This window comes from Suncus etruscus, chromosome 14, assembly GCF_024139225.1.
Source record: "Suncus etruscus isolate mSunEtr1 chromosome 14, mSunEtr1.pri.cur, whole genome shotgun sequence".
NCBI lineage: Eukaryota > Metazoa > Chordata > Mammalia > Eulipotyphla > Soricidae > Suncus > Suncus etruscus.
Genome location: NC_064861.1, coordinates 24,112,614 through 24,137,216, shown reverse-complemented (window position 1 = coordinate 24,137,216; position 24,603 = coordinate 24,112,614). Strand labels below are relative to the sequence as shown.

The window sequence follows — 24,603 nt, the reverse complement described above, 5'->3', positions numbered from 1 at the left end:
CTGATTACTTCAAAGATTACAGAGACATATATTGTTTTCTATTCCCAAATATTTATTATCTCCTCCTTGGAAGAGCATTCTTCATTGGGGGAAAATGCTTCTTCTAATTTCATTCAAATTACATAGCAATTGGCCATTTCTCAACTTTACTGAATTTTCAGGTAATGCATTTGTGAAGAAAAAAATTCACAACCATCGTATAGTTTATAGCCTGACAAGAAACCAAGTTTTCCAAGAGTTACAATTTGTTTAGTAAGCAAAAATGATGTAGACATTCATAACATCTGGAGTTAGAGCAATAGTACAGAGGGTAGGGCATTTTCCCTGAATGTGGCTGATTTAATTTTGATCCTTGGCATCCCATATAGTCCTCAGCACCACCTGTAGTAATCTTAGGTGCAACACCAGGAGTAAGTCCTGAGCACTACCAGATGTGGTCTGAAAACCAAACCAAACCATAACTTCTAATAAAATAGAACAAGTTACTTTACAATAGAACATAAGTTCTCCAAAACCAAAATTTTGTTTACCTACAATTATTTTGCATTATCTCCAGAAGCTAGAAAAATGTCCTACGCAGAGAAGCACTTGTTAAATAAATGAATGTACTCTGAAATCATACTTGGTATTGTGAACTTACTCCCTGATAAATGAGATGAATACAAATATAAATATATATGTATTCCCCAATATATCTATACTTAACTATCTTAATAAGATTGCAGGACTGGCCACTTGGAAGGGACTTCATTACTTGCTATGAACCAAAAGACTTTTTTGCTATTCCTAAATCCAGTCTTGAAATGAATACTGCCTGATGTTAAAGAAGAACGCCTGGTGGCGCTGCAGGCTAAGAGTAAAAACAGCCTGCAGTCTCCATAAAAACCTAGCAGCTTGGAAACAAAGGAAACATCTGACATTCCTGGGGTTAGGTTTCAGAGAGGCAAGAATACTTACGTTAATGTTAAGAAGGACTAAAAATCTTTGAACCAAGACGAGGAGAGCTGGCTGCTTTGTTCTGTGATTATTTTGCATCTACTGGAGCTGGAAGAACCATGGAGATCCTGCTACTCAAAACACGTCAGAAAAGGCAAGTAGCTGCCATTAGTACTCTGTTATTATTATTATTATTATTATTGTGGGGAGTGGGAGGTGAGACCCTTAAGTATTCCATTTTAGAAGAGAGGAACAGCGGTTCTTTAGTGGCCAATTTAGCAAAAGATCTGGGACTGAGTTTAGGTGAGCTGAATGCACGGGGCACCCGGATTATTTCCAAGGGAAATAAGCAGCTTCTGCAGTTTGAGCAGAAGAGTGGGAATTTGCTCCTAAAAGAAAGACTGGACCGGGAAGAGCTGTGTGGTGACACAGATCCATGTCTACTGCATTTCCAAGTGTTGCTGGAAAATCCGGTACAATTTGTTCAAGGTGAAATCTATCTCCAAGACATAAATGACCATGCTCCAGAATTCTTGGACAAGGAAATCATCTTGAAAATCTCAGAAATCAGTCACCCAGGGACTATATTTCCTCTAAAAATAGCTCAAGATTTAGATGTGGGTAGTAACACAGTTCAGAACTATACAATTAGCACCAACTCCTATTTTCACCTCTCCACCCAAAGTCACAGAGATGGCAGGAAATATCCGGAACTGGTTCTGGACAAAGTAATGGACCGGGAACAAGAGCCAGAACTCAGATTAACTCTCACAGCCCTGGATGGTGGGTCACCGCCTAGGACTGGGACTTCCCTGGTTCTCATTATGGTTCTTGACATAAACGACAATGCCCCAGAATTTGCACAGCTTCTCTATGAGGTTCAGGTCCCCGAGAACAGTCCTATAGGGTCCCTTGTCATTACTGTCTCTGCTAGGGATTTGGATGCTGGGACCCATGGGGAACTCTCCTACTCATTTTTCCAGGCCTCGAAGCAAATCATGCAGGCTTTTGAAATAAACACAGTCATGGGAGAAATTCGATTAAAGAAAATGTTGGATTTTGAGGGAATCCAATCTTATCAAATGGAAATTGAGGCCTCAGATGGTGGAGGTCTTTCTGGAAAATGCACGGTTGCCATAGAAGTGATAGATGTAAATGACAATGCACCAGAACTGACCTTGTCATTACTCAATAGTAATATACCAGAAAATTCTCCAGACACTGTGGTTGCTATTTTCGGAATTTCCGACCCAGATTCTGGGGACAATGGGAAAGTGACATGTTCCATTCAAGACCGTCTTCCCTTCCTTTTGAAACGAACCATAGAAAACTTCTATACCTTGGTCACTGAAGGAGCACTGGACCGAGAACAGCAGGAGGAGTACAACATCACCATCACCGCGACAGACATGGGCACCCCCAGGCTGGCAACGCAGCACACCATCAGGGTGCAGGTGTCCGACGTGAACGACAACGCCCCCGCCTTCAGCCAGCCCTCCTACACCCTGCTGGTGGGCGAGAACAACAGCCCCGCGCTGCACATCGGCAGCGTGAGCGCCACGGACGCGGACGCGGGCAGCAACGCGCAGCTGACCTACTCGCTGCTGCCGGGCCCCGAGCCTTGGCCCGCGCAGCTGCCGCTCGCCTCGCTGGTGTCCATCAACGCGGACAACGGGCAGCTGTTCGCGCTGCGCTCGCTGGACTTCGAGGCGGTGCGCGCCTTCGAGTTCTCCGTGCGCGCGCAGGACCGCGGCTCGCCCGCGCTGAGCGGCCAGGCGCGGGTGCGCGTGCAGGTGCTGGACCGCAACGACAACGCGCCCTTCGTGCTGTACCCGCTGCAGAACGCGTCGGCGGCGTGCAGCGAGCTGGTGCCCAGGGCGGCCGAGGCGGGCTACCTGGTGAGCAAGGTGGTGGCGGTGGACGGCGACGCGGGCCAGAACGCCTGGCTGTCCTTCCAGCTGCTCAAGGCCACGGAGCCCGGGCTCTTCAGCGTGTGGGCGCACAATGGCGAGGTGCGCACGGCGAGGCCGCTCAGCGAGCGCGACGCGCCCAAGCACAGGCTGCTGGTGCTGGTCAGGGACAATGGCGAGCCGCCGCTGTCGGCCAGCGTCACGCTGCACGTGCTGCTGGTGGACGGCTTCTCGCAGCCCTTCCTGCCGCTGCCCGACGCGGCGCCCGGCGCGGCGCCCGACGACCGCCTCACCGTCTACCTGGTGGTGGCCTTGGCGTGCGTGTCGTCGCTCTTCCTCTTCTCGGTGCTGGCCTTCGTGGCTGTGCGCCTGTGCCGGCGGGCCGGGCCGGCGGCGGGGGGCGGCTACCCCTACCCGGGTCTCCCCGACGCCCCCTTTCCAGGACAGCTGCTGGACGCCAGCGGCGCGGGGACCCTGTCCCACAGCTACCGGTATGAGGTGTGCCTGGCGGGGGGCGCTGGCACCAATGACTTCAAGTTCCTCAAGCCCATTCTGCCCATGTTTCGGCCACAAGCCACTGGCGATGTCCTAGAGGAAAACCCCACCTTTCCGAATAGTTATGGGACTAGTTAGGATATGTCCCCGATGTGTGTGGAGATACTCTAAGAGTATAGAAAGAAAAGCTCCACCTTTAAATATTCCCATTTGTAATTAATTCGTACTTCACGGGTGAAGGGACTAGTGGGGTCATAGAAGAAAATTCTAATTTGAAAACCAATTGGATTAAATAATGTGATGTGATAAATATTTTAATGTATAAATTCACATCGCTTTCATGCAAGTAAGAACATCATGTTATCCGTGCTAATAGTCATAATTATGGTTAATTTAAAGTAATGAAAGTGTTTTATATGTTGAAGGCCTGGGTGGAATGTTCATACTGTCTCACATTCTGATGTTCTTCCTCCTAGAAATGTTATCTCAGTTTTTGGGTGTGTGAGAGTCTTAGCAGTTAAGGTTTTTTTGACTTTGATCTTGTTCCTTGATCTTGTTAGGGTTAAATAAATTGTGTATTTTTATTCTACACATGAGTCTTTAACTACTATTGCAAGTGATGATTTTGTGTTTTCTGTTTTGTTTTGGAGCCACATCTCATGGGCTTAGGACTTAACTCCTGGCTCTATGCTGGAAAATCACTCTGGAGAACCTGGGTTGTGGAGTTGGGACCCAAGTTATCCGTGCACAAAGCAACCTCTTACTTATAGTTTATCTCTCTTGCCTTCAATATCTTTCAGCTTTTAAATAATTTATTTTAATGAAAATACTCATGATCTGGGGCCAGAGTGATAGCACAGCAGCAGGGCATTTGCTTTGCACAGGACTGATCCAGGACCGACCTTGGTTTGATTCCTCGTGTCCCATATTTATGGTCCCAGAGCCAGGAGCCATTTTGATTTCTGAGCGAATAGTCAGGAGTAACCCCTGAGTGTCACTGACTCTGGCCCAAAAAGCAAAAATAAATAAAAAAAACCCTTATGATCCTGTTCATAAATGTTTGATCTTATATTGTTTTGAAATACTTTTTTGCCCTTTCTTAGAAGAACCAATATTTTATCTGGATATTTTCTAAGTTGAATATGATATTATATATAATATATTAGATTCAAATGATTTGCTGTTGTTTTTTATTTTCTTTCTTTTGGCAACCAGTGGCAGTTGGGTTCACTGATTGCAGTTTGTTTGGAGGACTGTTTGTGCTGGAGTTCGAATCTGAGCTCTTGAATGTAAAACTTTGCCACAGCCTTTTGAGCGCTCTTTCTGGCTTTGCTGTTATATTAAATGACTTGAATACAAAAGAGTGGGAAAATGTTGTTGGGATATTTTTTAAAAATATTAACCACTTCCTTCAGTACTCAGTGGCCTCTCGGCAGTGTGAGGCCTCTGCTCTTACTAGATGAGCTTTTGCCATGATGAATGGCTTTGGAATAGAAATGATTCTTATTTGTAAAAAAAAAAGTTATCCCATAAATCAATCAATTATAAAATTAAAGTAAATTAACATTATCTTTCATAGAAATAATTTCATAACATTACCAACTATTATACAATATTTTCTGAATGTGTATGTTGATAAATTATTTTATAATTTGAAGGTACAATACATTGTTAGTGTTGAAAACTATCAGATTTTGCTTGAATGTCATAAAACAAAGAAATCTGAAATGATAGATCTTTGATGAAAAATCTATAAAGAGCAAGATGATGCATTTTAATCTATTGGCATCACTTAGCTGAACTACACTCCTTATCTTTCTTTATATAGTTTGTTATATGTAATTTCCTTATGAATGCTACCTTATAAACACTACAACATAATTACAGAACTCATTCACTTAATTTTATGGATATTACATGCTTCTAAATTTTAATCTAAATTTATATCATTTTCCCCAAATTTAACCAAGCCTGACATCATGTAGCAGTTTTGAAAACTTTTAACTTTTCTCCATGCTATTTATTTTCATTTTTCTAACATCTTTTCTCTCAGATATTAGCTTTTTCTCAAATTAGAGGACATACATTTGCTCTACTTCATCTTTTGATTAATATTAATTGTGATTATAAACATTGCTTAGACCTTTTTTTCGATTACACCAATGTTTTTATTTGCATTTAATTATTACCTACTTTTCACATTATTTCTTTCCTATGTATGTTTGAACTTATTATATACTTGCTAAAGATATTCTCTGTATTATTAAACTTGTAAAGAAATCTCTTAGTTCCATTGATTTTTTTTTTGAAGTCACCCAGATTCTTACTCAATTCTATATTTTTTTTTCTAGATCTATTGCACAACTGTGCTTTGGGATTTTCATTACCCTGAGCTTTCTTCCCTTAATTTCCCAAGCTGAAGAAGAGTACTTGACAATAAATTTATTGAGAAATTGATTATATGAATATTTTAAATGTTAATTTGATTACTGTGACAAGTTGGAATAATAGATTAGGTATTGTTGTTAGATTTTAAAGGTATTCCCTATTTTTCTTCTAATATTCAGATAGAGATGATCAACATTCTGATTTCTCATTTTTGTCAGACCTGTTTTTCCCTCTAAAACTCTATTTCTAGGATTAGGGTTATTTTATCACATATCTAATAACACTTGATAGAATTTGGAAGTTTTTAAGATGGTTGCTATAGGCTTCTAGAGGGTTGAGATCAGGGATGCAGGGTTGCTGCTACCTGTTCTACAATGCACAAGACTATTCTTAACAAATGATATGACCCCAAATGCCAGTTGTGATGATAATGAGATATATGACTTGATTTTCTCTAGATTAGGTTACTAAATAATTTAGTTATTATATTATGTATATTATGTCTAGTGGCTCTAGAGTTTATTATATGCCATTGTGTAAATGGTTTACCATTCATTGTACTATGCAGTCAATCAGAGTTATTAATCTTGAGACATGTGTTTCAGACTCAGTCATGTTTTTGTTTTGTGTCATTTTAAGTTAGCCTCCTAGAGGTTAGCATCTCATTTTTGTTATCTTTCTCTGTTTACTTTTATTTTTAAATTTTCTAGATGCTATAGGACATTTTTACTACTTTTAATCCTTATGATTAATGTTCTGTGCTTGCTATTTTATTTTTATTTTCAAAAAACTTTTATTCTTAATTGAGGGATATGATACAATGAGCTGAAATGAACATAAAATTAACACAGGGCAATGGCAAGTTCGCTCCCTACCAAGTTGGGATCCTCAAGCAACCCTGGCTGCACTGGGAATAACTCTGGGAGCTGAGTGAACTTTTAGTTTTAAATATTTATTTAATACAATCCATCTTATAAAATAATCATTTGTATTCTTGTAGGCCTTTAGGTCACAGCCAGTGGGCACAAAGCAAGGAGTAACCTCTGAACGCTGCCAGGTGTGGCCAAAAATCAAAGAAAATAAAGACAATACAATGTTGAGGCTCAAATAGAAGAAATGCCAGGATCATGTTCAGTACACTTAGAACACTAAGTGTATAAGCTAAGGTCTTGGTTCTGTGCTCGGGGATCCCTGACTGTTCTCAGGGACATACAGGTGCTGAGGGTTTGTGGCATGCAAGGCAAGCACCAGTCTTGCTGTATTTTCTCTCCAGCACCATAAAATACTCCCTTTAAAGCATTCAGCTATATGAAGCATAAGCATACACACATACATACAGTTGGGTTTTGAGAACATTCAAAATTTTATAGTCATTACTACTCTCTAATTCAAGAATTGTAGCACATTTTCATAAGTCTTTAAGAAATTTTATATCCATTAACAGTTCCTTCCAATTTCCTTCTCTCCAACCCTTGACACCAGCAATCAATTTCATATCTCTGTGGATTTGTTTATTCTGGACATTTCATATCTTATAATAATACACTGTATTCTTTTATGTTTGCTTGTGTCAATGGAGCATTCAGGCAGCACAACTGCTAGCACTGGATACTCTGGAAATGATGGTGGTAATGCATGGTAGGTGCATGGTGGTAATGTGAAATTTGCCTTTGAAGCAGTTTTGTTTCTTATTAGTCACCAGGGAAGGAGCCATTTTTCCCTTTCTGTGATATATGAACCTATTTCCTCACTCTAGTATAGTAAGTTTTGTTTTCTGATGACTGAAAAAGCCCTTATATTAGTTTCCACTGGCAAACCTGTGGGGAGAATGTGGCTGTTGAAAATATGTGACCAGTGAAATATAGAACACCTGGCAGCGTTCAGAGGTTACTCCTTTGTGCCCAGAAATTACTCTAAGCAGGCTCAGGGGACCATACAAGATGCTGAGAGTCGAACTCTGGTTGGCCATGGGTAAAGAGAAAGCCTTACCTACCCACTGTGCTATCACCAGCCTCTGTACTGTCTTTGATCCTCTGCTGTGTATGTGATATCTGGCATCACTGCAGCCAAGTTTTTGAAATCACTAGATAAAATGAGAGCTACTTCTGTTGAGCATCACAACCAAAGGATTGTGGGCAGCATGGTCAGAAAGTGCAACCACTGGTGAGCATGCGTGTGTGAACAGCACAGTGACTCCTTGAAAGCATCACAATTATAAACTTGTGTGTCTCTATGAAGTGTACAGCTCACAGTAATCCTGTGCAATCATTCAAAAAAGAAAAGAAAAAGTGCAAAGCTCATAGGGCTGTAATCGAGAGTACAAATATCTCAAGTTTTGGTAAAACTCTCAGTGAGCACCACATTTCAAAGTATGCAACTACCACATTCAAGCATGGGTGAATAAATGGTAATCACAACAAGAAAAAAGGGAAGGGGAGAAGAGAGTGAATAAAATTAATAAAGATAAAAGATATTCTGGGAAAAACAAAACTTTCATAAAGAAAAAAAAACTTGAAATTCACCTCATCCTCAGATGAGAAAGGAATCCAGAATAAAGATATCAGAAAAAAAATGAATATAATAAACTACTCTTGATAAAAGTGCTTGAAAAGAAGAGAATATTCTAGGAAACATTTTATAACAATCTTAAAAGGCATATAGGATACAAAATTAAGAATGCTAAAGACCATGTTTGAGGTTCAACATCTGAGTTTGTAGGAATTTCAAAAATAAGAGAAATAATTAGCAATAATACAACAAAAAATCAGAGAGAAAGGAAAAACAGAGAAGACAAGATTCTAAGCAGAATCATGTTACAAGAAAAAGTCATCCAGGAGAGGGTTAAGAATGACCTCAGATGACAACTTTGTTTTATTCAATCAATCAATTAATTAATTTTTGGATTTTGGACCACACATGCCAACATTCAGGGGTTACTCCTAATTCTGCACTCAGATAACACTTCTGGCAGGCTTTGGAGACCATATTGAATGATAGGAATTGAACCTGTATCAGCTGCATGCAAGGCAAACACTCAACTATCGCTCCACTTTGACAATTTTGTTTTAAATATAGTGAACAATGAGTTCAGATTAGAGCTGTAGGTCTTATGTATTTTGTTTATTTCCCTTTGGCTTTGGGGGCCCACCTGGTGTTCCAGAAGGATCATTCTTTTTAATCAGATGAGACTTGGAAGAATTACTTTTAAAGTAATAATGGAAACAAAAAATAAAAAAAATAAGAGAAATCGAAAATTTAACTAGAATAAAAGACAAAGAGAATTGTAAGAATGACAGCAAAGGAATGTTTTCGTATGTTCTTTATGCAGTAGATGAAGAGAGTTATGGCAATTTAAAGGAAATTGTATCTCAGGACATAAGATTATGTGTATGTTTAAAGATGTAGCTGATAAACAATGAGAAATAAGGGAATAATAAGTAACAAAATAAGTGAAAATTACTGCTAGCAATTGTAAACTTTAAAAATAGTGTAGTTCGGTGGTAAAAAAAAAAAAACTTACTTTGCAATTGTTAGACCTCACTTTGATTACTGGTACTGCACATACAAATACCAAAAAAGTATTCAATTAATTTTTGGGGTTTGGGCCACACCCTGAAATGCCCAGAAGACTATTCTGGTTTTTTTTTTGGTCCACACCCAGTCACACTCAGGGGTTACCCCTGGCTATGTGCTCAGAAATTGCTCCTGGCTTGTGGGACCATATGAGATGCTGGGGGATCAATCCAGGTTCCATCCTAGGCTAGCACATGCAGGGCAGACACCTTACTGCTTGCACCACTGTTCTAGCCACATAGGGAGCTATTCTTAACTCTTCACTCAGGAGTTACTCCTGGAGGTGCTCAGGGGGACCATTCGGGGTGCTGGGGGTCAAACTCTGGCCACATATAAGGCAAGCACTCTACCTATTGTTCTATTTCTTTATTATTACATTATTAATTATTTTTAATTAATATCTTTATTTAAACACCTTGATTACAAACATGCTTGTGGTTGAGTTTCAGTCATGTAAAGAACACCGCCCTTCACCAGTGCAACATTCCCATCACCAATGTCCCAAATCACCCTCCTCCCCACCCCAACATTTCTATAGCTCCAAAATATTTATTTTAAAAAGAGAGAACAGAAACTTGTCCTTAGATAAATAATATAGATGTTAATGCACTTACTTCGCATGCTACCTACCCAGATTCAATCCCTGATATTGTGTATAGTCATGGAGAACCACCAGTAGTAATCTCTGAGCAAAACCAGGAATAAGCCTGAGAATTTCTTGTTGTGGCAAAGAACCCATAGCAATGCTGCCAATGAAAGAACCTTCAAATTGTTGATACCTAAGAACTAATTTAAAAAGGATTCAACTGATGATAAAAAACAGTAACTCAAAACTCAGAAGACTGCATATTAATGGAAGAAGATATAATTACAGGTGTTTAAATGGCTGCCTATTGGAAAGAGAACAGTAAAATGATGATGAAAAAGGAATAAACCTATTGTGGTTTATTATAAAGCTCTCAATACCATTTGATTTTAAACTAACAATTGATTTTCAATAGACTTTGAAAAAAGCTGCATTTCAAATTATCAGTAAGATAGATATCTTGCAAGTCACTCCAATAATGAAACAAAACTACTAAGAATTACCAGAAGACAGTACATAAAACTAAATATAAATACAATAAAAATATAAAACCCAAAATTTCAAATCCAGATAAAAATGAATGTTACCTTAATAGGAAACAAAACCTGGGTCAAACAAATCATCAAATTTAAAATGAAAAAAGACATTCAAGAGTTAGCACCAGTGAAGACACAAAGCTCAACTCATATAAAAATTATAATTAATTATGTAAAAGTAGGTGCGAATATACTTACAAATGGACAATTTCCTAAGTCATTTTGTGAATATAGTTTAAGATAAAACTACAGAAGTTAAATACACACTTGTACACACATATAGAGAGCATTTGGGATGAGAAAAACCCTAAGATAATGATCAGATCAAAGCCCTCTGTGAATTAAAATATGGGCTAGTTAACAGTCACTTATATTTTTTATAAACCTTGATTATAAAAAGCTAATTAACAAAAGCACAAATATAACATTAAAATAATTTTAAAATATGAAAGAATATTAAATAATTCAAGAAAGGAGCATTTATTTCAAATGGAGAGCAAATGTCATATTTAAAGACAAAATCCTAGGAACACTTCTACTAACTTGACTTCTTTGCAACTATTGTTTTTAATGCATTTATTAAATATACTTTTGGAGATATTAAACATTTAATTATATAGAAACAATAACATGTTTGGTGAAGGTGAAGGGTAGTGGTGGAGACAAGGAATATATCACTGGTTGAGTAATGACCTTGAAACTTGAAGGATTGTTCAACTCCCAAAAAAGAGTAAGAGGGTTTATTGAACTTGAGATCAGCTGTTACGCAGTTTAGAAAGAAATGAAGGATTCTCCAAACGCTGTTAACTCTTTGATGGAGGTTAAATGTTGTTTCTTTATACTAGAACTTTCTAAAAGGAAACTTTTCAAGAACCAACAAAATTATTTTATGAATTCAGATAATCAGAGGAAAAATATGTATTGACATAACTGTGAAGCAAAATATGAAAGAGCAAGGACATTGGGGTGAAATTCATTTCAACTACCATCTTCTTTTACTCACTTTTTAAAAGGAGGTAAAAACGCCACAAAACGCAAGGTGGCGCTGCAGGCTCAAAAGAGAAAAAACTACACCGGCATCCAAGGACTCTAGTCCATTGTAGTGTTAAAACTGGCCAGACAAGGAAGGGATCCTTCCCTACAGGCATTGATATTCTGAGCTCCCTTTAAAGGATTCTATTGTTGCCATTTGCTTGAGGACTGGTGTTTTGGAAGATCGCTTAAACAAAGAATGGAGGCTAAAGTGGAGCATGCTGTGCAGAAAAGGCAAGTGCTATTTCTTTGTGTATTTCTGGGAGTGTCTTGGGTTGCTGCGGAACCGCTTCGCTATTTCATAGCAGAGGAAACAGAGAAAGGCACCTTTGTGGCTAACCTAGCAAAAGACTTGAGGTTGGAGACTGGGGAACTGTCAGCTCGGGGAGCTAGAATCTTTTCAGATCAGAACATACTGTTTTTAGTACTGAATCCGCAAACTAGTGATTTGGTTCTAAGTGAGAAATTAGACAGAGAGGATCTGTGTGGCCCCAAAGAGCCTTGTGTGCTGCCTTTCCAGGTGCTACTAGAAAAACCTTTTCAGATTTTCCCTGCTGAACTATGGGTCAGAGATATCAATGATCATTCGCCAGTTTTTCTAAAAAGAGAAATTTCCTTGAAAATACCAGAAAGTACCATCCCAGGGTCTACTTTTCTTCTAGAAAGTGCACAGGATTCAGATGTTGGAAGCAATAACCTGAGAAACTATACAATCAACTCCAATGCCTATTTCCATATAAAAGTTCATGATAGCAGAGATGGAACTATCTATCCTGAACTGGTCCTGGATCGAGTCCTGGACCGGGAAGAAGTGTCAGAGCTCAGTGTAATCCTCACAGCCATAGATGGCGGTTCTCCACCCAGATTTGGATCCACCCAGGTATACATACAGGTTGTGGATGTGAATGACAACGCGCCTGAATTTGAACATTCACTTTATAAAGTACAGGTGCCTGAGAATAGCCCTATTGGATCTCTAGTACTCACTGTGTCAGCTAGAGATTTAGATATTGGAAGTAATGGAGAAATAATCTATGCATTTTTTGACGCCACTGAAAGAATTCTCAAAACATTTCAACTCAATCCAACATCTGGCAGCCTTTCTCTTATTGGTGAGTTGGACTATGAGGTCATGCAAACTTACAGTTTAACTATTGAGGCCAAGGATGGTGGAGGACTTTCTGGGAAATGTTTTGTAGTGATTGATGTGACAGACATAAATGATAACCCTCCTGAACTACTCATGTCCTCACTGAGTAGCCCAATTGCAGAAAATTCTCCAGAGACCATTGTAGCTGTCTTTAGGATTAGAGACAGAGATTCAGGCAACAACGCGAAGATGGCTTGCTCCATTCAGGACGACCTACCCTTTGTTCTGAAGCAATCTGTAGAGAATTACTTCACACTGCAAACCGAGAGACCACTGGACAGAGAAGAAAGATCAGAGTATAATATCACGATCACAGTGACAGACCTGGGCACCCCCAGGCTGGCAACGCAGCACACCATCAGGGTGCAGGTGTCCGACGTGAACGACAACGCCCCCGCCTTCAGCCAGCCCTCCTACACCCTGCTGGTGGGCGAGAACAACAGCCCCGCGCTGCACATCGGCAGCGTGAGCGCCACGGACGCGGACGCGGGCAGCAACGCGCAGCTGACCTACTCGCTGCTGCCGGGCCCCGAGCCTTGGCCCCCGCAGCCGCCGCTCGCCTCGCTGGTGTCCATCAACGCGGACAACGGGCAGCTGTTCGCGCTGCGCTCGCTGGACTTCGAGGCGGTGCGCGCCTTCGAGTTCTTTGTGCGCGCGCAGGACCGCGGCTCGCCCGCGCTGAGCGGCCAGGCGCGGGTGCGCGTGCAGGTGCTGGACCGCAACGACAACGCGCCCTTCGTGCTGTACCCGCTGCAGAACGCGTCGGCGGCGTGCAGCGAGCTGGTGCCCAGGGCGGCCGAGGCGGGCTACCTGGTGAGCAAGGTGGTGGCGGTGGACGGCGACGCGGGCCAGAACGCCTGGCTGTCCTTCCAGCTGCTCAAGGCCACGGAGCCCGGGCTCTTCAGCGTGTGGGCGCACAATGGCGAGGTGCGCACGGCGCGGCCGCTCAGCGAGCGCGACGCGCCCAAGCACAGGCTGCTGGTGCTGGTCAGGGACAATGGCGAGCCGCCGCTGTCGGCCAGCGTCACGCTGCACGTGCTGCTGGTGGACGGCTTCTCGCAGCCCTTCCTGCCGCTGCCCGACGCGGCGCCCGGCGCGGCACCCGACGACCGCCTCACCGTCTACCTGGTGGTGGCCTTGGCGTGCGTGTCGTCGCTCTTCCTCTTCTCGGTGCTGGCCTTCGTGGCCGTGCGCCTGTGCCGGCGGGCCGGGCCGGCGGCGGGGGGCGGCTACCCCTACCCGGGTCTACCCGACGGGCCCTTTCCGGGACAGTTGCTGGACGCCAGCGGCGCGGGGACCCTGTCCCACAGCTACCGGTATGAGGTGTGTCTGGCGGGGGATGCTGGCACCAATGACTTCAAGTTCCTCAAGCCCATTCTGCCCATGTTTCAGCCACAAGCCACTAGCGATGTCCTAGAAGAAAACCCTACCTTTCCGAATAGTTATGGGACTAGTTAGGATATGTCCCTGATGTGTGTTTTGCTACTCTCAGTGTCCTGGAGATACTTTAAGAGTATAGAAAGAAAAACTCCACCTTTAAAAATTCTCCCTTGTAACTAATTCATACTTCACTGGTGAATGGACTGGTGGGGACATAGAAGAAAATTCTAAACTTGGAAACCGAGTGATTAAATTAATAATGTGATGCGATAAATATTTTAATATAAATTTTTATAGCTCTCTTGCACATAAGAAAATTGTTATTATATTATAATCATGGTTAATTTCAACTAGTAATATGTTTTATCTGTTGAAGGCCTGGTTTGAATGTTCATACTAAGTCATATTCTGATGTATACTCCTAAAAATGTTGTCTCAGTTTTTGTGCAGTGAGAGTTTTAGCAGTTAATTAAATTTTTGGTTTTTCACATTGAATTTGCTCATTTACCTTATTAGGGTTAAAAGAATTGTATATTTTTATTCTTCACATGAGTCTTTAACTACCATTGCAAATGGTGACTTTGTGTTTTGTGCTTTATTTTGGAGCCAAACTCACTGGACTTAGGACTTATTCCTTACTGTGCTCAAAAATCACTCTGGAAAGGTGGGATGTGAAGTTGGGATTGCAATTTTCCATGCCCAAAGCAAATCTCTACCTTATAGTTTATCTCTCTGGCCCTCAATATATTTGAGATTTTTTTGTTTTTGTTTTTGAGCCACACCCAGTGATGATCAAAGGTTACTCCTTGCTATGGAAATCACTCACGGACATTTTGGGACACAGAGGGATTGAACTTTGGTCTGTCCTAGGGCAGCCAAGTGCAAGGCATACATCCTTCCCCTGCACCACCGCCCTGCCCCCAATTTTTAAAACTTTCAAAATTTTGGGCCCGGAGAGATAGCACAGCTGCGTTTGCCTTGCAAGCAGCCGAGCAATTTCTGAGCAGACAGCCAGGAGTAACCCCTGAGCATCGCCGGGTGTGGCCCAAAAAATCCAAAAAAAAAAAAAAAAACTTTCAAAATTTTCCCATGCTATTTATTTCTATTTTTCTAACATTCTTTTCGCTCAGATAATAGCTTTTTTCAAATTAGAGGACGTACACATACTCTACTTTATCTTTTGTTTAATATCAATTTTGATGGTAAACATTGCTTATAACTGTTTTTCTTAATTTAGCTACTGCTTTTATTTGCATTTAATAATTTCCTACTTTTCAGATTATTTTCTTTCCTATGTATGTTTTAACTTACATATATGCTAAGGATATTCTCTGTATTATTAAACTTGTAAAGAAATCTCTTAGTTCAATTGTTTTTTCTGAAGTCACCCAGATACTTACTCAATTCTATATTTCTCTTCCTAGATCTATGCATAACTGTCCCTTGGGATTTTCATTATCCTGAAATTCTCTGAAATTTCATTACCCTGAAATTCTCTGAAATTTCTTGGAAATTCTCTGAATTTCCCACCCTGAAGAAAATTTGACAACAAATTTATTGAGAACTTTATTTATGAATATTTTAAATGTTAATTTGACTACTGTGACAAGTTGGAATCATAGATTAGGTAATATTTGTGATTAGTATTTTAAAGATATTTCTTACTTTTCTTCTAATATTCAGATAGAGATGATCAGCATTCTGATTTCCCACTTTTGTCACACCTGTTTTTTCTTCTAAAACTCTGTTTTTAGGTTAGGGGTTATTTTCTCACACATCTAATAACATTCATAGAATTTGGAAGTTTTTAAGATGGTTGATATAGAAGACTATACTTTCAGGGATCATTTCTATAGTATGTGACTAGAGAGGTTTCTCTGATCATGCAGAGTTAGTGCAAAGTCATGAGGAGGAGTCAAGTGTCCTCTCCTGAGCATGAAGCCAGCTCTAGGTGTCACTTCTGTGACTGCCTCTTGCCATTGATGATCTTTTTCCCTTTCCTCTGGAAGGGGTAGAGGGAGAGGATGCAGTCTGAGTGGTAAAAATAAAAGATGGTTGATATAGTCTTCTAGAGGGTTGAGATCAGGGATGCAGGGTTGCTGCTACCTATTCTTAAATGCACAAGACTATTCTTAACAAATGATATGATCCCAAATTCCAGTTGTGATGATAATGAGATATATGATTTGACTTTCTCTAGATTAGGTTACTAAATAATTTAGTTATTATATTAAGTCTAGTGGTTCTAGAGTTTATTGTATGCCATTGTGTAAAAGGTTTACCATTCATTGTACTGTGCAGTCAATCAGAGGTATTAATCTTGAGACATGTGTTTCAGACTCAGTCATGATTTTGTTTTGTGTCATTTTAAGTTTAAACTCAAGTATTATTATCTCACATATCATTTTATTGTGGCAAGAATTGTACCTAGGACCTCACACATGCAAGTCAAATTCATGAATGGTTCTGTCACTGAGTCACATCCTCATCAGGGTACTTAATTTTTAACTCTTCACTGCTTAGTTACCTCCTAAAGGTTAGCATTTCATTTTTGCTATATTTCTTTGTTTACTTTTATTTTTAATTTTTCTAGATGTTATAGAATATTTTCACTATTTTTAATCCTTATTATTAATTTTCTGTGCTTGCTATTTTTATTTTGAAAAAACTTTTATTCTTAGTTGAGGGATCTATCACAATGAGCTGAAATGAACTTGAAATTAACACATGTCAGTGGCAGGTTCACTCTCTATAAAGCCAGGATCCCTCAAGCAACCCTGGCTGCACTGGGAGTAATCCTGGGAGTGCAAAGGCAAAACAAAAAGCTCTTTTTCTCAGTGTTTCTTTAAGACATCTTTTAGATTTAAAATTTTTTACATACAATTCATCTTATAAAATACACATATATATTTTGTAGGCCTTTTGTTTACAGCCAATGATGTGAACGGCTAATAACTGTTTCTGTGCTCAGGGATCACCCTTGTCTATTCTCTGGGGTCATATGGGTGGTGAAGGTTAGTGGCATGCAAATCAAGCACCAGACCTGCTCTATTATCTCTCCAGCACCATAAAATATATAAAGCATAAATATACAGACACATATATACAGGTGAGTTTTGAGAATATTCAAAATTTTATAGTCATTACTACTCTCTAACTTTAGAATTGTAACACATTTTCATAAGTCTTTAAGAAACTTTATATCCATTAACAGTCCTTTCCAATTTCCTTCTCTCCAACCCTAGACACCAGCAGTCAACTTCATATCTCTGTGGATTTGTTTGTTCTGGACATTTCATATCTTATAATAATACACTCTGTATTCTTTATGTTTGCTTGTTTCAATGGAGCATTCAGGTAGCACAACTGTTTTCTGATGACTGAAAAAGTTCTTACATTTGAGTTTCCACTGGCAAACCTGTGGGGGAAATGTGGGTGTTAAAAATATGTGACCAGTGAAATATAGAACACCTATTGTTAAAAAGTGACGATTGGGGGACCAGAGAAATAGTATAATGGGTAGGCCACATAAATGGTATGTTAGCCTCACACATGGCTGATGTGGGTTCCAACCCCAGCAATACATATGTTCCCCTGAGAACTGCCATGAGTAATTACTGAGCATAGAGTCTGGAGTAAACCCCTGAGCACCACTGGGTGTGGCCCAAATACCAAAATAGATGATTTTTCAGTGGGAATAATTATAAACCTTTTAGCTCTCTTTTCAAATACACAGCAAAACTTCAATTCCATTTTTTCTTTAAATCACACATTGTCGTGTTATTCTATGTAGTTTACAAAATGTGAGACGATATGGCATGCTACTACTGGAATGTGCCATTTACTTTCTAAACCATAGTGACCATGAAAGTAGATGTTGAGAAACCATCAACCCATTGTGAGCCCTGTACTGAACTATATAGGATATATAGTGAGATAAAGAAGGCAAGCTTCAGTGAGGCATAATTTATCTTTCCCAAAATGACGTGGATCTCCACATTACACACTTCTTCTCACACTCAATTCTTTGTCTTTTCAATTTATCCCTTTTCATGGTGGAAATCTTACTAGCTAATGTGGAAAGTCTTAATTACATTGGCTCTAGAGTTTCTAAATTGTAAGTGCTCCCAGCTACCCTTAGGGTAATGGTCGTATTGGACTCATTTTTACATACTTAAATCAATAACTGAGCCTTTTGGTCTTCTAAACTCAATAAGAAGAATAAGTGTACAAATGAAGAAAGTTTATCAAAAATAAAGAAATAAATAAAATGTAATGAAGAATACAACTCAAGAAATAGCCCAGTGCAAATTTTGGTGTGTGAGCATGATCTTGGCATTTCTTCTATTTAAGCCTCGATATTGTATTGTCTTTTTTCTTTGGTTTTGGGCCACACCTGTTGGCACTCAGCATATTGTCATGTTATCCTATATAGTCATAGCTTTGTGCTAAAAAAAATCACTGTTGGCAGGCTAAGGGGACCATAGGAGATGCCGAGGATCGAACCTGGGTTGGCGCCAGGTGAAGGCAAAAGCTCTACCCACTGTGTTGTCACCAGCCCTGTACTTTCTGTGATTATTTGCTGTGTATGTGACTTCTGTCATCACTGCAGCCAGTTTTTTGTGATCACCAAGATTGTGGGTGAAAGCACCGCAATTATAATCTTGTGCGTCTCCATGAAGGATATAGCTCACAGTAATCATATGTGCAATCAAAGCAAAAAAAAAAGAAAAGAAAAGAAAAAGAAAGTAAAGTAAAAGAAAAAGTGCAAAAACCTACAAGTGCTGCAGTCAAATGTACAAATATCTCAACTCTTGTTGAAACTCTCAGCATCACATCTAAAAGTATGCAACTACCACATTCAAGCATGGATGAAATAGAGGGTCATCACAACAAGAACAAAGGAAAGGGGGAACTTGAGAGTAAATAAAATTAATAAAAGGTGAAAGACATTGTGAGAAAAACAAAGCTTTCATGAAGAAAAAACTTAAAATTTCACTTCATCCTCAAATGAGAATGGAGTCTAGGAATAAAGATATGAGAAAAATGAATATAATAAATTAATCTTGATAAAAAGATTAATTTATTATATTCATTTTTCTCATAATAACTTAATCTTGATAAGAAAGTGCTTGAAAACATGAGAATATTCTAGGAAACATTTCAAAACTATTTTAAGTGGCAAATAGGAGACCGAGATCATGCCTGACATCTAACATCTGAGTTGTAGGAATTTCAAAAAAATAAGTAAAAAATAATTATCAATAATAAAACAAATAAAGCATTGAACAAAGAAAAAACAGAGAAGACAAGATTCTAAGCAAGATAGAGTGAAATGACTTCCAAGAGAAGGTTAAGAATGATCTCACTTGACAAATTTATTTATTTATTTATTTAATTTTTGGGGGATCACACCCAGCAACACTCAGCGGTTACTCTGGCTCTGTGCTCAGAAATCACCCCTTTCAGGCTTTGGAATATAGAATGCCAGGAATCAAACCTGTGTTAGATGCATGCAAGTCAAATATCCTATCCACTGTACTATTGCTTCACTCACACAATTTTATTTTAAACAATGAGTCCAGATTAGAGCTGAAGATCTTAGGCATTTTGTTTATTTCCCTTTGGTTTGGGGTCACAGGGATCATTCTTGCTGGTGCTCAGGGAATCATATGGAATGCCAGAGATCAAACCCAGGTTGACTGCATGCAAGGCAAATACTCTAGCTATATTATCTATATAGGATTCTGGCACTGGACTTTGGCTTTTTGAAGGCTGTCATCAATAAACTTCCTTTTAATCTGATAAGACTTGGAAGAATGATCTTTTAAAGCAATAGTAGAAACAAAAAATAAATAAAAATCCTAGAAATAGGAAATTTAACTAGAATAAAAGACAAAGAGAATTGTAAGAATGACAGCAAGGGAACATTCTGGTATGATCTTTATGCAGTAGAATTCAGCATTTTCAACCACTGTGCCCCGGCACATTAGTGTGCAGTGAGATATTGTCTGGTGTGCCAAGGGGAAAATTCCAATTTCTTCTGAAACATGCATTTTCGGCTCACAAATAGAACAGGCATTAGATTCTAAAGACAGAGAGACCAAGAGCTGTTGATGAAGAGATACAAGTGTCTTTCTTCAATTCCTACCAGAACATCAGCTTTGTGTTCAGCCAAACAGGCCCAGGTTTCACACTGAGTAAGTGAACAGAAATATGAACAATTATAAAATACTTTATCATAACAAAGTTATTAGAGATAATTACTTTGTGTTTATTTGATTCCTATTTAAGATAACTACTTCATGTATAGCCAATAAAGGCAAGAGTTACATTTTTTTAACATTTTCTAATGGTGGTGTTCCTTTCATGAAAAAAGTGTGCCTTTGCACATAAAAGTTAAAAACACTGCAGTAGATGAAGAGAGTTATGCCAACTTAAAGGACAAATCATATCTCAGATCACAGAGCTATGTATATGTTTAAAGATATAACTAAAAAACAATAAGAAATATGGGAAGAATGAGTAAAAATACTTTCAAAAATGTAAGTGAAAAATTATTACTGGCAATTGTAAACTGAAAATAATTGAGTAGGCTAGAAATGTAGTTTGGTGGTAAAAACTACTTTGCATTTGTTAGGCCTAACTTTGATTACTGGCACTACACATACACATACCAAAAAGTTTTTAATTTTTGGGTTTTGGGCCACACCCTGCAATTCTTGACTCTCTATAGGGATAAACCTATTGTGGTTTATTATAACGCTCCTAATACCATTTGATTTTAAACTAACAATTGATTTTCAATAGACTTTGAAAAAAGCTGCACTTCAAATGATCAGTAAGATAGACATCTTGCAAGTCACTCCAATAATGAAACAAAACCACTAAGCATTACCAGAAAGACAGCACATAAAACTAAATATAAATACAATGATAATATAAAACCCAAAATTTCAAATCCAGATAAAAGTGAATAGATTTTATATACATATAACCTTAATAGGAAACAAAACCTGGGTCAAACAAATCACCAAATGTAAAATGAAAAAAGACATTCAAGAGTTAGCACCAGTAAAGACACCAAAATTAACTCATTTAAAAGACAAATTATAATTAATTATGTAAAAATAGATGAGAATATGTTTACAAATGGACAATTTACTAAATCATTTTGTGAAGATAGTTTAAGACCAAGCTACAGAAGTTAAATACACACTTGTACACACATATAGAGAGCATTTGGGATGAGAAAAACCCTAAGTAATGATCAGATCAAAGCCATCTGTGAATTAATATATGGGCTCGTTAAGAGTCACTTATATTTTTTAAAAATCTTGAGAATTAAAAAGCTAATTAACAAAAGCACAAATATAACAGACTAAAATAATTTAAAAAAATGAAAGAATATTAAATGTTAATTCAAGAAAGGAGCATTTATTCCAAATGGAGAGCAAATGTCATATTTAAAGACAAAATCCTAGGAACACTTCTACTAACTTGACTTCTTTGCAACTATTGTTTTTAATGTATTTATTAAATATACTTTTGGAGATATTAAACATTTAATTATATAGAAACAATAACATGTTTGGTGAAGGTGAAGGGTAGTGGTGGAGACAAGGAATATATCACTGGTTGAGTGATGACCTTGAAACTTGAAGAATTGTTCAACTCCCAAAGAAGAGTAAGAGGCTTTATTGAACTTGAGATCAGCTTTTACGAAGTTGAGAAAGAAATGAAGGATTCCCAAACTCTGATAACTTTTTGATGGAGGTTAAATGTTGTTTCTTTATACTAGAACTTTTTAAAAGGAAACTTTTAAAGAACGAACAAAATTATTTTATGAATGCAGATAATCAGAGGGGAAAACTATTGTCGTAACTGTGAAGCAAAAGATGAAAGGGCAAGGACATGGGGGTGAAAATTCACTGCTCTTTCATTTGATTTCAACCACCATCTTCTAATTTACTCCCTTTTAAAAGGAGGTTAAAACGCCACAAAACGCAAGGTGGCGCTGCAGGCTCAAAAGAGAAAAAAACTACACCTGCATCCAAGGACTCTAGTCCATTGCAGTGTTAAATAAAACTGGCCAGACAAGGAAGGGATCCTTCCCTACAGGCATTGATATTCTGAGCTCCCTTTAAATGATTCTATTGTTGCCATTTGCTTGAGGACTGGTGTTTTGGAAGATCGCTTAAACAAACAATGGAGGCTAAAGTGGAGCATGCTGTGCAGAAAAGGCAAGTGCTATTTTTTTGTGTATTTCTGGGAGTGTCTTGGGTTGCTGCGGAACCGCTTCGCTATTTCATAGCAGAGGAAACAGAGAAAGGCACCTTTGTGGCTAACCTAGCAAAAGACTTGAGGTTGGAGACTGGGGAACTGTCAGCTCGGGGAGCTAGAATCTTTTCAGATCAGAACATACTGTTTTTAGTACTGAATCCGCAAACTAGTGATTTGGTTCTAAGTGAGAAATTAGACAGAGAGGATCTGTGTGGCCCCAAAGAGCCTTGTGTGCTGTCTTTCCAGGTGCTACTAGAAAAACCTTTTCAGATTTTCCCTGCTGAACTATGGGTCAGAGATATTAATGATCATTCACCAGTTTTTCTAAAAAGAGAAATTTCCTTGAAAATACCAGAAAGTACCACGCCAGGCTATACCTTTCTGCTAGAATATGCACAGGATTCAGATGTTGGAAGCAATAACCTGAGAAATTATACAATCAGCTCCAATGCCTATTTCCATATAAATGTTCATGATAGTGGGGATGGAACTATCTATCCTGAACTGGTCCTGGATCGAGTACTGGACCGGGAAGAAGTGTCAGAACTCACTTTAATCCTCACAGCCATAGATGGAGGTTCTCCACCCAGATTTGGAACCACCCAGGTATACATACAGATTGTGGATGTGAATGACAATGCGCCTGAATTTGAACATTCACTTTATAAAGTACAGGTGCCTGAGAATAGTCCTATTGGATCCCTAGTACTCATTGTATCAGCTAGAGATTTAGATATTGGAAGTTATGGAGAAATTATCTATGAATTTTTCTATGCCACTGAAAGAATTCTCAAAACTTTTCAACTCAATCCAACATCTGGCAGCCTTTCTCTTATTGGTGAGTTGGACTATGAGGTCATGAAAACTTACAATTTAACTATTCAGGCCAAGGATGGTGGAGGACTTTCTGGGAAATGTTTTGTAGTGATTGATGTGACAGACATAAATGATAACCCACCTGAACTGCTCATGTCCTCACTGAGTAGTCCAATTGCAGAAAATTCTCCGGACACTATTGTGGCTGTCTTTAGGATTAGAGACAGAGATTCAGGCAACAACGCGAAGATGGCTTGCTCCATCCAGGTAGACCTGCCCTTCGTTCTGAAGCAATCTGTAGAGAATTACTTCACACTGGAAACCGAGAGACCACTGGACAGAGAAGAAAGATCAGAGTACAATATCACCATCACGGTGACAGACCTGGGCACCCCCAGGCTGGCAACGCAGCACACCATCAGGGTGCAGGTGTCCGACGTGAACGACAACGCCCCCGCCTTCAGCCAGCCCTCCTACACCCTGCTGGTGGGCGAGAACAACAGCCCCGCGCTGCACATCGGCAGCGTGAGCGCCACGGACGCGGACGCGGGCAGCAACGCGCAGCTGACCTACTCGCTGCTGCCGGGCCCCGAGCCTTGGCCCCCGCAGCTGCCGCTCGCCTCGCTGGTGTCCATCAACGCGGACAACGGGCAGCTGTTCGCGCTGCGCTCGCTGGACTTCGAGGCGGTGCGCGCCTTCGAGTTCTCCGTGCGCGCGCAGGACCGCGGCTCGCCCGCGCTGAGCGGCCAGGCGCGGGTGCGCGTGCAGGTGCTGGACCGCAACGACAACGCGCCCTTCGTGCTGTACCCGCTGCAGAACGCGTCGGCGGCGTGCAGCGAGCTGGTGCCCAGGGCGGCCGAGGCGGGCTACCTGGTGAGCAAGGTGGTGGCGGTGGACGGCGACGCGGGCCAGAACGCCTGGCTGTCCTTCCAGCTGCTCAAGGCCACGGAGCCCGGGCTCTTCAGCGTGTGGGCGCACAATGGCGAGGTGCGCACGGCGCGGCCGCTCAGCGAGCGCGACGCGCCCAAGCACAGGCTGCTGGTGCTGGTCAGGGACAATGGCGAGCCGCCGCTGTCGGCCAGCGTCACGCTGCACGTGCTGCTGGTGGACGGCTTCTCGCAGCCCTTCCTGCCGCTGCCCGACGCGGCGGCCGGCGCGGCGCCCGACGACCGCCTCACCGTCTACCTGGTGGTGGCCTTGGCGTGCGTGTCGTCGCTCTTCCTCTTCTCGGTGCTGGCCTTCGTGGCCGTGCGCCTGTGCCGGCGGGCCGGGCCGGCGGCGGGGGGCGGCTACCCCTACCCGGGTCTGCCCGATGGGCCCTTTCCGGGACAGCTGCTGGACGCCAGCGGTGCGGGGACCCTGTCCCACAGCTACCGGTATGAGGTGTGCCTGGCGGGGGGCGCTGGCACCAATGACTTCAAGTTCCTCAAGCCCATTCTGCCCATGTTTCAGCCACAAGCCACTGGCGATGTCCTAGAGGAAAACCCTACCTTTCTGAATAGTTATGGGACTAGTTAG

At 40.5% G+C, this 24,603-nt stretch overlaps 3 protein-coding genes and 1 non-coding gene across 7 annotated transcripts in view; all 4 read left to right on the top strand.

The window, feature by feature from the left end:
- Positions 1–24,603, top strand: part of LOC126027856 (protocadherin beta-6-like) — a 78,532-nt gene that overhangs the window by 42,206 nt on the left and 11,723 nt on the right. The window contains exon 1 of one of the 3 annotated variants that reach the window (XM_049786893.1): positions 22,440–22,531. The exons of the other annotated variants lie outside the window; for them this stretch is intronic. The gene's annotated coding sequence lies outside the window, so the exon portion shown is untranslated. Of the gene's footprint in view, positions 1–22,439; positions 22,532–24,603 lie in introns of those variants that run through there. 3 annotated transcript variants of the gene reach the window in all.
- Positions 1,056–14,133, top strand: LOC126027849 (protocadherin beta-17-like). The gene is made up of 2 exons (XM_049786884.1): positions 1,056–3,451; positions 14,037–14,133. Exons 1-2 carry the CDS (start codon positions 1,056–1,058, stop codon positions 14,062–14,064), a joined length of 2,424 nt encoding a protein of 807 aa, XP_049642841.1. The 3' UTR covers positions 14,065–14,133.
- On the top strand, positions 12,456–24,603 carry LOC126027857 (protocadherin beta-7-like). 2 transcript variants are annotated; one of them, XM_049786895.1, is made up of 2 exons: positions 12,456–12,585; positions 23,125–24,603. In XM_049786895.1, the coding sequence occupies exon 2, from the start codon at positions 23,128–23,130 to the stop codon at positions 24,601–24,603; it is 1,476 nt and encodes a 491-aa protein (XP_049642852.1). In that variant the 5' UTR covers positions 12,456–12,585; positions 23,125–23,127. The 2 variants fall into 2 exon arrangements, with proteins under 2 accessions (XP_049642852.1, XP_049642851.1); XM_049786894.1 differs by lacking the exon at positions 12,456–12,585 and having other exon boundaries at positions 22,195–24,603.
- On the top strand, positions 15,812–16,026 carry LOC126028933 (small nucleolar RNA U3). Its single transcript, XR_007502606.1, has one exon. It is a non-coding gene; the product is annotated as a small nucleolar RNA U3 (small nucleolar RNA).